This window comes from Mya arenaria, chromosome 10, assembly GCF_026914265.1.
Source record: "Mya arenaria isolate MELC-2E11 chromosome 10, ASM2691426v1".
NCBI lineage: Eukaryota > Metazoa > Mollusca > Bivalvia > Myida > Myidae > Mya > Mya arenaria.
The window spans coordinates 20,285,339-20,304,022 of record NC_069131.1 but is presented as its reverse complement, the minus strand read 5'-3'; the positions used below and the strand labels follow the sequence as shown (position 1 = coordinate 20,304,022).

The 18,684-nt window shown below is 34.8% G+C and overlaps 2 protein-coding genes across 2 annotated transcripts; one reads left to right on the top strand and one right to left on the bottom strand.

The window, feature by feature from the left end:
- Positions 1 to 9,658: 9,658 nt before the first annotated feature.
- On the bottom strand, positions 9,659 to 10,662 carry LOC128204090 (uncharacterized). The gene has a single exon (XM_052905433.1). The coding sequence runs from the start codon at positions 10,607 to 10,609 to the stop codon at positions 9,659 to 9,661; it is 951 nt and encodes a 316-aa protein (XP_052761393.1). The 5' UTR covers positions 10,610 to 10,662.
- A 4,529-nt stretch (positions 10,663 to 15,191) lies between these two features.
- LOC128204432 (putative nuclease HARBI1) lies at positions 15,192 to 18,363 on the top strand. Its single transcript, XM_052905847.1, has 4 exons — positions 15,192 to 15,723; positions 16,258 to 16,371; positions 17,545 to 17,666; positions 18,172 to 18,363. The coding sequence occupies exons 1-4, from the start codon at positions 15,192 to 15,194 to the stop codon at positions 18,361 to 18,363; spliced, it is 960 nt and encodes a 319-aa protein (XP_052761807.1).
- The last annotated feature ends 321 nt before the right edge of the window (positions 18,364 to 18,684 follow it).

Genomic DNA, 18,684 nt, shown 5'->3' with positions numbered 1-18,684 from the left:
ATATGGATGAAAATAAGCAGTTTGTCTGTCAATTTTATTAAACGAGGAGCAAAAATTAACCATTGAAGCATTATTCAATCACAATTATTGGGATTTTGTTAAAATATACAAATAAATGGATGTGAATGGACAGTTAAAACAACAGGATGTGTTACATAATAATTTAGAATATGAACATCAGCTGAGAATACATTGCCTTCGACATCAGAAGGAGCATTTTGGAAAATAATATTATAATATACAGTAAAATGAGAAACTGATGAAAATGATGTTAAAGATGGCAAGACTCAATTTAGAGTCAACACATGAACAAAATAGAACAGTTTGGAGAGTGAGATATAAAAAGTTCTGGTCAATGTTAGATCACAGTAATGCATGAAACAATCAAAAGTTTTTAAAACAGAAATCTAGACTAATGCAAGGGACAATGTTGATGTGACAGTATTCAGAATGCAAAGAGAAATAATGCCAAGATGTGTACTTGAATTGGTCTGATCAAAATAACCAAATACAGCTGGCATTACCATAATGATATCACTGTGTTATATTCACTGGAATTTTATTGTCCCTGTTGCGAGAAAAAATGCAGCTGAACTCAGTAAGTTTATATTCATGCCATTTACATTATTGAAAATCTGATTCTAGATAGACCTGTCTAACATGTGCTCATGTTTGCAAACAAAAGATCACATGATCAAGCCAGTTTGTTAGCTCCTCCTACAATATTCAAATTTTGAAATTGAAGATATGCATTTCTTATTATGAAGACCATTATGATATATGTATACATATTGATGGACACACTTACAAACTACATGCCTAATTTTTTATGGGTTGTAATAATTTGACTTAAGGTTTAAATTTTGAAAAATGCTTTCCTGAGCGCTAAGTCTGCTACACGTTTAAGCAAGTAATGGTGTCTTGACAGTTAAATAACTTTGTTGAAACAAATTTGAAAGTTTTGACTGTATAGATATGTATAGCATTGATTCTGCTATCGTTACATTGTCATGTGCTGATCGAGGGATGGTCCAAAATAATGCAGAGAGTAACAATATACATTGTATATATATATTTTGTTTTAATGTAATTTACACAAGTGTTAATCGGAGTATTAGTAACGAGAATGGCACAAAGTGTGGCATAACAGTTTTGCTCCCCTACATTCGAATACAAATCAAGTATAACCACAAGCAAACTTCCCAGTACGTAACAGGCTAAGATTTCAGAACAGTAAACAATATCAAATAGAAACAGGGAAATATAATTTTCTTCGTTTGAATTTAAAATAAGAAGAAAATAATTTTCCTCGATTTGATGTGATGTCCAGTAGGTGGCGTGATATTTGTTCTACACGGATGGTTTTAGGAGCTAAATAGTCATTCAGCTTCGGAACATTGGACTGAACGGAACGAGTTTTAATTTTAAAATTTATGTAATTGTAGTAATTTGGATATGGTAAAATGTTTGTATCAGTATTTAGTGATTTTTAAAATTATCGTCGTTTGCTTTAGTTTGTTTAAACTAGTGTGTCTTTCTATTCAGAGACATGGAGTCCTTAAAAGATTAATAATATTTGATTCGATTTTCAAAAGTAATCTTTTTCAGTCAATTTTTGAAATATTTCAATGGATGGTGTTCTGATAGGTGTTTGGTAGCTTTTGGCAGTAACGGACAGCAGTAATAAAAATACAACCGAAAACGATATATATGAATTGTAAAATTACACTAAATATCTTCACTAAGAGAATAGATTAACTCTTCAGAAGAGAGTTTTGAATAAATCATATTGCATGATTGCAACATATGTGGCGTTTATATAGCTAGAGTGAGGTGGTGTACGTGGTAGATTTGTCTTGATCGGGATAGAAGCAGAAGTGTTATTGCCCTTAATTTCATGCAATTTCTCCGCCCATGGCCATTACTTTGTAACTAATTTAGATACATTATTTGAACTTATGCGAAGTATGTAAAACTGCGTTTATAATTATAAATACCATTTGTTCAAGTTTCTCTGCACTAACAACCGGGGAAAATTATAACAGCTTTTTGAATTCTTATCAACTGGGGCACTTTCGGTAGGATCAACCGATTTATGTTTCTTGTCTTGAAAATTGAAGGGAAATTGTCAAAGTGAAAAGCTAAAAGATATGCTTGCTTAATTGCATGTCCCAGTTAAAATTATGGTCTATATATATCACAGAACTAGGATTTTTTTATTTTGATTTCATTAATATATTATATAAGTACACTCATATTTTTCAAATTGTTTTGTGAGTATTAAAATTCACTTTGTTTCACCATCTCATAATGCACCAACTTCTTTTGTAAATGTTTTCATATTTTAGGCATAAATAGCGGACACGCCTTTATATAAATCTATTAAAGATTTTTGCGGCTTTCACCATTAATATACAAACTAAAGAGCGACGAACCATAAACGTAACTCAAAAATATCCTAAATATGTAGACACGTCACGACTGTCAACAAGATGATTTCATTTTATTTAATTATCTTTGTGTCCCTTTTAAATACTGACCAACGAATACAAACTAATTTAACAATATGATTATTTAAATTTACTTATTAAACCGACCAAAATATATAATTAATTGAAACGGGCCCCTTTGACATTGAGACAGCCACTCCATGTAAACTAGTGTAGTTAACAAATGTAGACGTTAGTAATAATAATGATATGTACAGGTTTATGGCTGATAGTGACAGATATCGCCGAATTTGAAGTTCAGTCTTGCTCATCCGACCCGCCCTTATTTTAAAGTTTTTATAAATTGCTTGCGACACAAGTTCTTGCAATTGATAGTAACTACTGTCATCCATTTCACAGCCTAAAGACCCTTATTGATTCCGAATGACTTAAATTAAACCTACCAGTATAATAGTAGTCGTTAGCCCGTCGAATCAGTGCGTCACAGGCGACTGCTTGTGGTTGGGAGTGGGAAGAGGATACAGTATGGCAATATGTAAAATTGTATACGTATACATGTATGTAGATATATAACTCATTAAGTTGTTTAATGTTAAGGTATTAATCAGTATTGAGCATCAAATTGTTAATTGACAACATATTGAGTCAGCATGAACAGCCCTAAATGTTCTAATTCTCCAAAAAGGTATAGAAAAACATATTAAAATAACGGTGTCATGTACCTGAATGATTAATTAGTATTTTAAAACAAGAATTTCGACAATATCTGTGATATGCATAGATAAACATATTATTCAAATTGAATAATTCATGTACAAGTATTCTTCGATTGACAATCGACATTGTTCAATCCTAATTTGCTCAATATAACTTTACAAACACTGCACTCTAATATTCATATTTCTATATATAGGATTACCATGATAACCAATTCACAGTAAATAGATAAGCATCTCAGTTCCTGCCTTCAAAAGGCACCGTACTATTATGACCTAGCAGTATAATGTAATCAAATCAACATTCATGAACATTATGCGTGCAGTAGAATTAGTAGAAGTGTTCTTACATGGTACCACATTCTCCGATTTTCGAAATATGACCGTTAAATGAAATTATCAAATAAAATATAAATCATACTCACGTTTGTTCATGTAAACATAGGGCACCGCTCCACCACGGAAGTGTCGACAGTTCTTTTTCTTTGCACCACCGTAAAGTGGTGGAGCTGGCGTTTAGAGGCCGTGTCTTTGAACGAAATAAACAGAGTGCTGCTTTAAGGAGGAGGATACGGTCTAGATATGCAATGTTTGTGAACTTTAAATGTCAAGTTGTCACGGTAAGATTAAAATGCCGTAGGATCAATTTTCACGACATTTTGACGTTTAGATCCCAAAGTTGTATTTACATAGATAGTATTTGACAGCTAAGTTTGATGAGGTTAAATCTTTTATTCGGCATTATTTTAGATACTAGTTAAAAAATGTTGATTATAGTCTTCACAAAATGATAAATGCAGTATGGCACGCTCGTACATCATGCCTTTTCACAAGGTTAATTTGGAAGTATTATTACATATTATTAGACCGGGGGTTCTTTATAATTGACATTATTTCGAGTTGTACATGCTATTATAGCTGTGTTTATTACAGGGTCTAAAAGAAAAAAAATATGAGTAAAATTACAACACTCCTCACATTGATGACTTTATACAACAGATGGGTCATCCTGTCATAGTGATCTATAAACATTTTATATCAAAAGATTCATTTAATGTTTAGAAGATGCTCATATTTTATTGAGTCCCATTTTCAAAAGAAAAACGGCAATCGGATTGTTGTCTACAATATATAGTAATGATGTTTTGTTCACATAATGTATCAGTTTCTACCAACAAAAACGGGTTTTTATACTTTGTTTCATCACTATATTGTCATTTATGCGATAAGTACTAAGATGGAATTATTAAACATTACTATGATTTTTGAACAATTTTGTTTAAAGACGTCTCCCGTATGGTAGATGGTAAGCACAAGAAAAAATCAAAATAAAACTGTGAAAAGTAATCACTGAGTTTGTACAACTTCTTTTAAAACCAACTGTTTGGTATTCCATTCGTATACAATGTTACCATGATAACTCAGAGCTGCTAATGAATATTAGGCTCCACTTACTGTCTAATGTTATTGTTATTACTACTGCAGGCTTTTGTACATGGTGTGTTTACTATCATGAATTGTATATCGTTATTAAAGTATATTAAAACATTGATTCGTGTTTATATACAATGACCACCCAATTTCATCACACCCACAAAGATATTTGGTTTGTTCTTCAGACTTTGAGGCAGAGGGATTCTTATTAATTTACCTTAACATCCTAATGGAATGTATGACAAAAATGTCTGAGTCGTCTTTGAATTTCACAAACAAAATTGCTTAAGTCGGGACAAAATTGACACCAATAGCCATTCCTGTTTATGTAAGAGCATTTGCACACACTTAATATACATAGCATATTTGGGTCACATTGACTCAAAAACAGGAATATTGCTATGGAAATATGCTTGCTACTTCTCAAATTACAACACCAGGTAGCATTCTAGGTAGGAGGGGTTTTCAATATTTGAAACATACAGTAGTTTTGATAAAAATGTGTTTGAAGGGTTTGTATACACTCTGACAGGTAAACCGTTTTTATAAAGGGCTGCTTGTACTGGTATTTCTTGACTCATGAGAGAAATCGCCCTAGTTATGCACACTTTTGCGGGTAGGTCCCTCAATGCTTTGTTTGTTATTCAGTCATTGACGTCGCATGGAGACGCGGTGTCAGTTTGGAATCGGTGTCATTGTTTTATCATGGAGGGTCACGTGATCAAATTTCCCAAGCAGTATACAATATGTTTAATTAAAGCATCCATTATAAACAAATAATAGTATAAACTGATTAAAGAAAAAAGTAACATAAATATACAAAAAACGAGAGTCTTATACCGTTATTACAAACATTTAGACACACTTTACTTGTCCATAAACTCGTATTTGTTGATTTCTATTATGGAAATATAGATTTGTTTGTATTAACTCTGATGTTGAACCTGAACATTTATATTAAATATGACATTTCAGTTTAACGTATTAACCATTTTACTTCTTTATCCACAAAATGTCATTTGGCCATGTTGAGTAGGCGTCTTCTAACATCAGTTCCTTGAAGTCGTAGGCTCCACAAGGGTGAAATGATTTCTCGGAAAGGAAGTCGGTTATAAACGAACCCTCCTTTGTACATGCATGTACTGTTATAATGTTATCAGTTTAAAAAATAGTTTTCTGAGACCGTAATATATTCATAGGGATTGAAAGATACGGAAACAAATTAGGAAAGTTATACTTGTAAATGCAAATAAGATTAAAAAGAAAAAACAAATCTTGATAATGTGGGGGTTTCGAGAAAAAACACAAAATGTTGTTGAAAATGTGTTTAAAATTGGTAGGAAATCAATTGAAACAGTTTACTTGATGGGGGTCCAAACTATGAGACTAAACACATTTGAAGGCAAGATAATAAATGTTGATTGTTGCCTTTTTAATCTTCAATTGCATCCAGTAAGTTAATCCGAGTACATTTGCATGCAATAATTGATAAGGTATCTTCCAAATGCATATTCAAAAAATCAACCGTAACGTGTTTTGGCAGTCAAACCTCTTTTGCGTTTAACTTTATAGAAATGATTGGTAATATTTCATGAACAAAATAATAAAACACGTTTTTCAGCCCCCTTAACCCATCAGCCCCCTATTATGTGTATTAAACGGTGAGACTGATGTACAGTGTATTACACGGTAAAGTCTAAACTGATGTACAGTGCATTACACGGTTAGTTCTGAGACAGGTGTACAGTGTTTTACACGGTTAGTTCTTAGACTGATGCACAGTGTATTACACGGTAAAGTCTAAGACTGGTGTACAGTGCATTACACGGTTAGTTCTGAGACTGGTGTACAGTGCATTACACGGATAGTTCTGAGACTGGTGTACAGTTTTTTATATGGTTAGTTCGGAGTCTGGTGTACAGAGAATTACAAGGTTAGTTCTGAGACTGGTGTACAGTGTTTTACATGGTTAGTTATCAGACTGATGTACAGTGAATTGCACGATTAGTTCTGAGTCTGGTGTACAATGAATTACACGGTTAGTTGTGAGACTGGTATACAGTGTATTTCTCAGTTTGTTCTGAGACTGAAATACAGTGTATTACACGGTTAGTTCTGAGACTGTTGTACAGTGTATTACACGGTAAGTTCTGAGACTGGTGTACAGTGTATTACTCAGTTTGTTCTGAGACTGAAATACAGTGTATTACACGGTTAGTTTTGAGACTGTTGTACAGTGTATTACACGGTAAGTTCTGAGACTGGTGTACAGTGTATTACACGGTCAGTTCTGAGACTGGTGAACAGTGTATTACTCAGTTTTTTCTGGGACTGAAATACAGTGTATTACACGGTTAGTTCTGAGACTGTTGTAAAGTGTATTACACGGTTAGTTCTGAAACCGATGTACAGTCTATTACACGTTTAGTTCTGATGCTGATGTACAGAGTATTACACGGTAAGTTCTGAGTCTGATGTACATTGTATTACACGGTTAGTTCTGAGACTGATGTACAGTGTATTACACGGTTAGTTCTGAGACTGATGTACAGTGTATTACAGGCTTAGTTCTGAGACTGGTGTACAGTGTATTACACGCTTAGTTTTGAGACCGATACACAGTGTCTTACATGGTTAGTTTTGTGACCGATGTACAGTGTATTACACGGTAAGATCTGAGACCGATTTACATAAAATAGATACATACACATGTGTAAAAACACATTTAGTGTGATAAACTTTTAAATACTTACTTAATAATGCATTTATGGAAAATATTATCTGCTGATAACAAGATAGTAACTGTGTTCTTTACAGCTGATAACGCACAAATATCAAATAATTGGTGGATCCTAAAAGATTAACAGTGATCAACTATCGTCAAATGTGGTAGAAATGCCGTGTTCTTGCACATTTATACACATTTATTGTACATTCGATATAGATTAATTAATCCTTTTCGGCAATTTTAAACAACTGTATTAATCGTGGTATATCTTATCTAATGCAATTGCTACTTTAAATTATTGATGTATTTGTCTAATGCATTGCACCATTATGCAAAGCTGCACCGATTTTTTGAACCGTTGATATTTTCCCGCCCTTCTGAACGTTGCTCTTCGTGAAACATAATTCCACTTTTCGTTCAGGCATATATGCAACGTTTTGAATGGTGCTCTGTTGAGTATATAAATGGATGTTGTTTGTATTACCATATGACTCACCTTTAGGATTTATTATAAAACAACAACAGGTTATTAAATGTTTAAAAAGTGTTTATTATTCTGTGTAACTAAAATCTTAGGAAAATGAATCATTTGATAAGCGTATATAGCACAAAAACCGATGTAAACCACAGTTCCGTTGGTAGTCCTACCTGTATATGTGGCAAATGTTTGTATGAGGTGTAATGTGTAAAGCTGTTAACATTTAATCTTTGTGTGTGTGTGTGTGTTGTAAGGTGGTAACGTTAGCAATTTATAAGTCAAATATGTTCAAAATGGTTCTCTTTTAAGAATACAATCCTAGAAGTTTATATGTAAAATGTTTGTCTTTTTATTTGGTAATCCTAGTAGTTTATATGTAAAACGTGTGTCTTTAAGGTGGTGATCTTAGAAGTTTATATGTTAAATGTGTGGCATTGAAGATGATAACCCTTGTAGTCTATGTAATCTTCACAAAACAAAAGAATTCCATGGTGAGGAGTTATATGATTAAAATTGTTGTTCTATTCTCGATGGCGGGGTCACACCTATATTTCAATGTTAGGGAACCATGAACTGCACCATTGGAATGTATGTTGTGCAGAAAATATTTTCTATTATCTCTGGATTTCATAGCAAAAATCTTGTCTCAGCCACAATCTTTTAATTTTTGATATAATTCAATTGATCTTTACATACTTATTCAGTACCATGGAAATGAGTACTGCGTTTAAAATAAGAGCTCTTAGCTCGAATGTAAATGTTACACTTTGAGGTCAACGCTAGAGAATATGAATATCGAAGCTATAATTTGATGTGGTAATTCAATCAAACTAAACAGAATTGCATAAGACCACAGTGAGGTGTATCGTACATAAACTGTCTCTTAGTATCTCAAATGTCAATGTCATAAGTCAAAAGCAATCTCTCTGAAGTATTGTTTTAATTGTTATTTGGAATGCTATTGCACTTACTATCTTTGAAGATAACAAAGGGACGATTGCAATTATAAGATGTGCTCTTTTCTCATAGGCCAGGGGTTACTTTGTTTTTTGTCAAATCTAGGTCTTGTTGTATTTGGTTTACGTTTTGTGATGTAAATACTATAATCGCTACATTTATTTCGTCTGAATATTAGTGAATAGTTAATTTGTTAATTCAATACTTTACATGAGAATTGGGATTCTGTTCCTTTTTGTTTATCAAACGCACCAAAAACATTCCATTGATTAATGGCAAAGTTGGTTTATGTTTGCTTTTGCTTTAATGTAGGGGATGTTATTAGCCTAAATATCAATAATAATAATTGACTATCACTCAGACAAAATCAAACTGGGGTCAATCTTTCTACTCCTGTGACCACTGTTAAGAATTAAAATTTACTTTTGACTTATACCTATCTGTCTTTTATGGTTTATTTTCTTTATAGTATTTACCCTTAGTTGTGATATTCATTTCAATGGATAAGATCAGACGGATTAATTAATATGCTCAAAATGAAAGCTTTGTACTTTTTATTTAAACAAAATATAAAAAATGTTTCCGTTCTGTTTATGAAAGATTTGACACTTTCAAATTGTTGTTTTGATAAACCTTTAAACGATTTCTTCTTGATAATTACTCCGATATGGGGAACAGTTGTTATGTTTTCCTAAAGGTTTCAATAAGATATACTGTTATACATTTTCAGTTTTAGAATTTACCTTTCAGTTTGATGAATTCAGAAATAACTTCTAGCAAATTGAATACAAACAATGCACTACTGTGAACAATGATTTATCACATTGTAAACGTCCTTGTTAACTAATAAACACACACAGCCTTTTTAAACTATTTATTCAGTTGAAGACCCAAACTATAACTTAATTGATTTCTTTATCCACAAAATGTCATTTGGCCATGATGAGTATGCATCTTCCATCACTAGTTCGTTTTTGTCAGATATTCGACACGGGATGAATGAATTCTTGGCAAGGAAGTCAGATATGAACGAGCCCTCCTTTTTATCTTTCGTATCCTTATAGTGCATCCATTCCATCAGTATATAACGTACGTCAATGTCTTTGAAGAATGTCACAGCGCCCCGAAGTGCCATTGCTTCATGACCCTCAATGTCCATTTTCATGAAAAATGGCTTAGGACCAAATTTTGTTAAAATGTCATCTAATTTTATCGTAATGATACTATTTGCAATGTCTACAGGACTTTGTATATCCGAATGTTCTATCTTTGTACCACCAACATTGCTTGTGGATGGGACAAGATGTACATATTTCGTTTCATTCGATACGCCGTTCAAAAAAATAGTTACATTTTCATCCAGCCCACCAAGATGAAGTGACGTTGCCAGCATCTTTAGATTCTCCTTATTCGCATCAACCGCTATCACCCGTCGCCCAAGTTTGGCCATTGGAATGGTAAATGCACCAATGTTGCATCCGAGGTCAAGGAAAGCCATATCTTTTACCGGTTTCATTAGTTTCCAAACTGTCACAACATTTTTCCATTCCCAGCTTTGATGTTTGATAATGTCACCCGAGACCCAAATATCCTCACTAGCATTATACACACAAATAGGCGCCTGTGATCCACCAGGTACCCTTAACGTAGCTCTCTTACACTTGCTCAAATATGAGTTGGCATTCACCGCAATGTTAAACAGTCTTGGCTGGGTTCTTAAAGTTGTCTGCAAATACTGTTCTCTTCCATTTGCATATATTGATATGTATATACATAACAACATGGTACTACACACGATGAAACCAATAAATCCCTTTAAATTGACAATAGAGCGTAATCCAAACATGTTAAGCGTTCTATTAACTAAAGTAAATATTGTTTGCGTTGTTATCAGTTGTGTTATTGAATGCCTAAGGTGATTTAAAGTCACGCGCATGGCATCCATTATAGCGTATTATTTTGGTTGTTCACTTGATAAATCACACTATTTTATAGTTTGCACATACATTTACAGAACAAGTAAATTTTAAAATATTATAATTTACAATTGTTTGAGTGTATGTTTCATGGTAACACGTTATAATATATGAGTTGACGGACCTTTTTTGTTTTCTAAACTCTTTCACTGTATTTGTGAGTTTTGTTGAGATATAAAATCAATTTATCAGAATTTAGAAAGATAGATTAAATGTTTGATTCGCCTTATCAGAAAAGTATTCGCAAACCCTAGATCTTGTTGTTCTTGATAAGATAAGAAATGTTTCGAAACACCATTTGCATTTTAAGTGTAGCTACATGGACATAAGAACGTCCAATGGAAAATAATAATCGTCTTTAAAATTGAACTTGCTCGCTGATACTCGTATATATCATTTTACTTGCCTTATCAGTCAGTCTAGATGTGAACAATGTCCCCGTTCAACTAATGGTTCACACCCTCTCTAATATTTGAAAAGACTTATAATAACAAAAGGAGTTTAGATGTATTTAATGTGTTCTCCTGTCTCAAAGCAATTTGTTTTGCATATCTAAAGATGATTGCTTTGGTATTTAACGGGACAACTGCATTATTATTGAATTAAAGTGAAATGCTTAACGAATAAAACATAGACATAATGATATACATATTGTCATAATATTAAAACAATCGTTTGCAGTTATTTAAGAATGGTTTTATATAAACAGTCTTTTTTTAAAGAAGAAAGACTATATTGAAAATAGAAAAACGTTCAAGATTTTCTTCTGGAATGCAAATTTAAGAGCACATGGAACTCAATAGTATTTGTTTCTCAGATGAACATTTAAGTTTCAATTGACACAAACGACGTGGTGGTTTCGGGCCCCATCAGAGGTACATTCTCATGACCTCCCAAAAAAGACATAGTACTCGTTAAATCTAAATGAAAGTAAGATGATGATTAGGGTGATTAGGGTCTGATACACTATACTTTGATGGCTATATCATATACGCGTATGTACTTGCTAAACAGGGGACAATAATGACTAGCTATTCACCAAGAGTCTATTGAATAACAGGTTCACATTATCTTTGTAACATTCACACTCTATAAGGCTTTGTAATTATTTAAGATGTTCTGCATCATTAATTCATCTTTCAGGATTTTATGTATGTATGACAGAAAGATGTGACACATTTTAATCACATAGTCAGGATAACAGTCTGTGCTTCGGCGAACGTGTTCGATCTATTTTTGTCTCAGCAGTAATCTCATTCTCCCTTATAATGCTGATGCAAATGCTTCAATTTTAATGCATTATCCTGTTAAACTTTCACTTTATCGATAAAACTGAAACAGCATATTCTTTAGATGCAGATACAAAATGACCACAGCCTTCATATGTTTTTCTTCATAACTTAATAGCTACGTGGACGAAATATTCCCAGTTAAGAAAGTGGCCAAAACACCGCTTATACTGATTTATCTCCAACTTTTTTTCATATGCGTTTCTTTATGGTTTGATCATTTAAGTCAAATGAATGAAACATAATAAAACCGTACAAATGCTTCAACCTATTTTGCGATAAGATATATGTTGCGTTTTAATGTCAAGTGGAAAACATTGCACCTACATTATCTTTGGTGTGTTTATATGGTAAATGAGAACAATGTTGTTTTTTTAATAAAATGCTAATAGTTTGTCTTGAAAAGAACATTATACATAATAATGAAGATACACTTTCCCTCGTATGTGAAGTCACCCGACTTGACAGAAGTTGACGCTGAAGGACTAAGGGTAATGAAATCATTCATTTAACGATATGGCTTTAGATCACTTATCATGAACGATTTAATTACGCCCCCCTTCGAAGAAGAGGGGTATATTGCTTTGCACAGGCATGTCGGTATGTCGGTCGGTCCGTCGGTAGACCAAAGATTGTCTGAGTGATAACTCAACAATTTCTGGACATATGGTCATCAAACTTCACATGAAGGTTGGGCCTGACCAGTAAGTGACCCCTAGTGATTTTGGGGTCATCGGATAAAAGGTCAAGGTCACAGTGACCTTTAATGGTAAAATAATTTTAAAGATTGTCCGAGTGATAACTCAACAATGCCTGCACCCATGGCCCTCAAACTTGACATGGAGGTTGGGCCTGACCAGTAGATGACATCTATGGTTTTGGGGGGTCATCAGGCCAAAGTTCAAGGTCACAGTGACCTTGAATGATCGTCCGAGTGATAACTTGACAATGCCTTCACACATGGCCCTCAAACTTGATTTGGAGGTTGGGCCTGACCAGTAGCTGACCCCTATTGTTTTTTGGGGCTCATCGGGTCAAAGGTCAAGTTCACAGTGACCTTGAATGGTAAAAGGTTGTCCTAGTGATAACTCAACAATGCCGGCACCCATGGCCCTCATAACTGAATTGGAGGTTGGGCCTGACCAGAAAATGACCCATATTGTTTTTGGGGGTCATCGGGCCAAAGGTCAAGGTCACAGTGACTTTGAATGGTAAAAGGTTGTCTGAGTGATAATTCGACAATGCCTGCACCCATGGCCCTCATAATTGAATTGGAGGTTGGGCCTGACAAGTAGAAGACCCCTATTGTTTTTGGGGGTCATCGGGCCAAAGGTCAAGGTCACAGTCACCTTGAATGGTTAAAGGTTTTCCGTGTGATAACTCGACAATTCCTGCACCCATGGCCCTCAAACTTGACTTGTAGGTTGGGCCTGGCCAGAAGATGGTCCCTATTGATATAAGGGGTCATTGGGCTAAAGATAAAGGTCACAGTGACCTGGAATGGTAAAAGGTTATCCGAGTGATAACTCGACAATGCCTGCACCCATGGCCCTCAAACTTGACTTGGAGGTTGGGCCTGGCCAGAAGATGGTCCCTATTGATTTTAGAGGTCATTGGGCCAAAGGTCAATGTCACAGTGACCTTGAATGATAAAAGGTTTTCCGAGTGATAACTCAACAATGCCTGCACTTATGGCCCTCAAACTTGATATGGAGGTTTGGCCTGACCAGTAGATGACCCCTATTGATTTGAGGGGTCAGAGGTCAAGGTCACAGTGATTTTGATAGCGACCTCGACAATTCCTGGACCTATGGTCATCAAACTTGACATGAAGGTTGGGCCTGCCCAGTAGATGACCCCTATCGACTTTGGGGGTCATCAGGTCAAGGTCAATGTCACAGTAACCTTTAACGCAAAAAAGTTATAAATCTTCTCCCACTGATATCTCAACATTGCCTGAATCTATGATCATTAAACTTGACATGGATGTTAAGCCTGATCAGTAGATCACCCTTATTGATTTTAGGAATCATAGAGCCAAAGGTCAAGGTCACAGTGAACTTGAATGGTTAAAGGTTGTCCGAGTGATAACTCAACAATGCCTGAACCCATGGCCTTCAAACTTGACTTGGAGTTGCATCTGACTTGTAGATGACCCCTTATGATTTAAGTCAAAGGTCAAGGTCACAGTGACCTTGAACGAATAAAACTTGTCTGTGTGATAACTTGACAATGCCTGCACCCATGGCCCTCGAACCTGACATTTAGGTTTCTGGTGACCTGCTGATGACGCTGGATTTTGAGTTCATAGAGTCAAAGGTCATGGTCATAACACACTCTATCCTCACACTTTAATGGTCATAATCTTAAAACTGCCTTAACGGCAACAAATCAGCTGTCATTTCGGTCCATGCATATTTCATTCAATTGTCCATATAATCTTGACAACATGGCGCTCAGGGGGTGGGGGGCATAATGTTTGGCAAACATCTCTTGTTAACAGTCAGTGATGTTATAGTGATTAGCCTAGTATCGAACAAAAACAAAATGCTTGCTAGCAATGTGTGTTTAATATATCGTTCTCAAAGCGCATATGTGTGTTCTACGTCGAGTGTACTTTGATCCTCGTGTCCGTAAACAGGACCATTGTTAAATATTGATGTGGTTGGTTCTGTGTGGTGTTTATTGTCATTTATGAACATTAACTCTGGTTCTTCTTTTAGACACACTAAAACATAAAAAGCTTTAGAAATTCATCCACTCCTGCTTAGACTGTGTTTTATAATTGACTTATCAATGCATACTAACAATATCAATTCGATATAAAATGCAGATTTCTTGCGTTTGAATTCATTTGGGAGCTAAATAAATCGCATATAAAAAGGGGAGATAAAGTGTATGGATATGTTATAGCTCATTTATACAAGCTCAGGTTCATCATAAATACAGTGGACCAGTTGTTGGTACAATCGCTAAACATATAGCGATGACGATAATCGCTATTTTGACGCGTTTCGCTAAATATTTCGCTAAGGCACTCGCTAAATTATTTAAGGGTTGTTGGTACATATAGCGATAACGATATCGCTATATTATGGCATGTTTAACGAAAAAATATAGCGGAGCATAAGGGCTTCGCTAAACACACATAGCGAATAACAAAATGGCTGCCGTTGTTGCTGCATTAAACAGAGTACGAAAAGAAAAAAATATCAGGGCGCACAACTTACATCTCAGTTTCACAGAACTCAGAGAAAGGTACCGCTTTGGCATGGATGGGATTAGATTTTTATGTGAATTATTGGGCGAAGACATTTGCAGAACAACCTCCAGGAATTGCAGTTTGTCCGTTGAGGAGCAAGTGTGTATAACACTGCGATACCTTGCCTCCGGTGCATTTATGCAAGTTGTAGGTGATACTTTTGGACGGGACAAGGCAACTGTAAGCCGTGTCATACATTGCGTGGCTGACCTCATCGCCGGCAAGTCAGAAATATTCATTCGATGGCCTGACCAAGCTGAGCAGGATAGGACGAAAGCGGCGTTCAGGGATGTGGCTGGATTTCCTTGTGTCATCGGACTCATTGATGGAACCCATGTAAGAGTGATGAAACCAAGTAAAGAGCAGGAGAGGGGATTTATTAACCGTAAGGGTTTTCCATCAATCAATGTGATGGCAGTTTGTGATGAAACAGGTACTGTTAGTTTTTAAAAAAAATATCACAATAGTTGTTACTTTTGTAAAACTGATATCTTTTGAATTTTATTCAAAATGTGACATTTGATTTCTCAGATAAACTCATGATTTCCTGTACTCAAATTGTAAAGATTAATTATGCAGTAATGCTTACCAATGCTGGTCCAATTTAACACATGTTCCAAAGTTGAATTTCATCAGTTAGAACTTTTTACACCCGATAAATGTGTGGAAAAACACTCACCAATGCATTTTGTTATCCGGAAATATATTTTGTTTCTTAAACGAAGGTCAAGGTTACCATGGTTATTAAGACAAAACGGCGACATGGGTAACGGTGTATAATAGCTTAATGGTAACTTCTATGCATTTTTGGTGCTTAATTGGGAATCAATTGCCAACTCGATTAAAACCTATTGTTCCATTTGAATTTTGTAATCGATATAAGTTCTTTATAGTACATCAGGTTTGATGAGCACTTACAGAACTGATACAAATGTGTATTCAAATGAAATCTACTGATTTATTTCAGGGAAGTTTATGTCCATCAATGCCATCTGGCCAGGGTCTGCTCATGACAGCTCTGTATTTAAGTCATCTGCCTTGGGGGTACACCTGGAGACACAGCATCGCGACCTTGAAGATGGTATCCTTCTCAAGTTTTCAAGTTTCCAAGTTTATTTCGTATAACTCATGTCACAAAACATGACAAAACGAGTATTGAAATATATATATATACAACTATGTAAAGAACGAGAATAGTCTCAACATTTTAAGACATAATCTATAAGAATAAATAAATTCAATCAGTGTCATCCAATATTAACATTATACCTTTATAATGGAGGAGGCATTTAAAGGGAAACAAAATGCATCAATGTATGTATCATTATGAGAATCGAACCATTATCTCTTTAATAAGCTTACAGAGTTTTTCAAAATGTATACCTGAATCAGGTCTTATTTGCATTACTTGTTTAAATTTAATAATATTTGGATGTCTAATATATTTATTATCAAGACAACTTTTTCTTTTACCAACAAATTCTTGACATTCCAACAAATAATGATATTCATCTCCTATGCTATTATCGTTACAAAATAAACATTTTCTATCGTTGTATTCTACATTATTCCAGCTTCCAATTTTCACAGGTAATTTGTTATTTCTAGTTCTAAATTTTATCATATATCGCAAGAGTTTGTAAGGTGTCTGTACAAGATAATTTTCAAATTCAAACTTTTCTTTATACAATCTATAATTTATACATTTTCTCGGAGATAGTGGGTGTGTATTCAATTTACGTCGGTTCAAAGAACATACTTATTCGTTTGCATTTAGGAAGTGCATATATATACAAGACAAAGGTTAATTTTTTTACAGTGTACCACAGAAACGCTATATGCAAACAAAGTAAAGTTTTATATGGAAGCACACCTTCATTTGATCAACGTTTGTAGACGCACTGCAATGCCTGTATTCATTGCATATATAAAAGTGTGGATATAACATGGATGTAATTGTGCCTTTTTCTCATGGAATCATGCGGCTCCGAAATTGCACCATTTTGATTCTAATTTAGAAAGAAATGTTTTATTTGTGTGTGTATGGGTGGAGGTCTTATCCCTAAACTCACCTAGAACCATCCGACCTCCAAGTTTCTTAAGGCCTTTCTACGCCCCTGTATCATATAATATGTCCGGTTGCGTTAATGCCCATCAGGGAAAAATGTTTTGCAAAGTTTGTAAAAGACGTATTTTACACCTCTGAATAATTTTGCAGGTATGCATGTGCCAGATATCTTTTGACGCCATTCAGGACAGCGGACACAGATAGAAAAGCTGCCTATAACAGAGCACACTGCCGAACTCATGTCATTGTGGAATCCACATTCGGGAGATGGAAAAGGCGCTTCAGCATACTACATGGCGAGGTTTGATGTTTCCATTTTTTATAATTGGATGAACAAAAGACAAATAACTGAAATCGTTTATAATTAATATACCTCTATATTAAGGTTTATTAGCAGTAATGGCATAACCAAGATGATGTATAAGTATAACAACTGATGATGATGATGATGATGATGATGATGATGATGATGATGATGATGATGTGATGATGATGATGATGATGATGATGATGATGATGATGATGATGATGATGATGATGATGATGATGATGATGATGATGATGATAATGATGATGATGATGATGATGATGATGATGATGTTGATGATGATGATGATGATGATGATGATGATGATGATGATGATGCGTTGGGTTTTAAAATACAGTGAGCTCCAAATCGCCTGTGTGAATCTAGTAACACCCAAAACAGTTTTTTTTAGTAGTTTTTAAGAAACTGCTTACAAATTTATATTTTGAGTGCTCAAACCACATGAAATTGTAACACGCAATGTTGATGTATGTTTGTATTCTCAGGTACGACTAGTCCCTGAAAAGGCATCAAAGATTATCATGGCATTCGCTGTTCTGCACAACATCGCGATTATTCTTGGGGAACCTGAGGTAGAAGGAGATGGAGTTGGGCTGGATGGAAATGTTGGACAACAGTTCATCGGACGAGAGACTGGCTTTCACACCAGAGAATACATTGTGCAACTATACTTCTAAATGTTGGAAATATGAGACATTATTAAGAGTTAAAACACTTACCTCACTCATCACTGAGTATTTGCAGGAAGCTACTGGCTTCTTTTTGTTCCAAGTCTTTGGATACCCTCTCAAAAAACCGTCGCTTTGCTTTTGATGTTGCAATCTCTTCTATTATGAGTAGCTTTTGCAGTTTCACCTTTTCAGTTTGTTCTTTGAAAAAGTTAAGTTGTGCATCTTGGAGCTCTTTAGAAATAGACCTGCAAAAAACATATCTTTATACCAAATTGTTTTATCACTTTCATGTCACCTGAGCACAATGTGTTCAGCGTAAGCTAATAA

Coding starts and splice junctions, on each gene's coding strand:
- LOC128204090 (XM_052905433.1), bottom strand. CDS start 10,609: ATGTTTGGATTACGCTCTATTGTCAATTTAAAGGGATTTATTGGTTTC.
- LOC128204432 (XM_052905847.1), top strand. CDS start 15,192: ATGGCTGCCGTTGTTGCTGCATTAAACAGAGTACGAAAAGAAAAAAAT. Junction 16,372..17,544: donor GCATCGCGACCTTGAAGATG/GTATCCTTCTCA, acceptor GACGCCATTCAG/GACAGCGGACACAGATAGAA. Junction 17,667..18,171: donor ACTACATGGCGAGGTTTGAT/GTTTCCATTTTT, acceptor TTGTATTCTCAG/GTACGACTAGTCCCTGAAAA.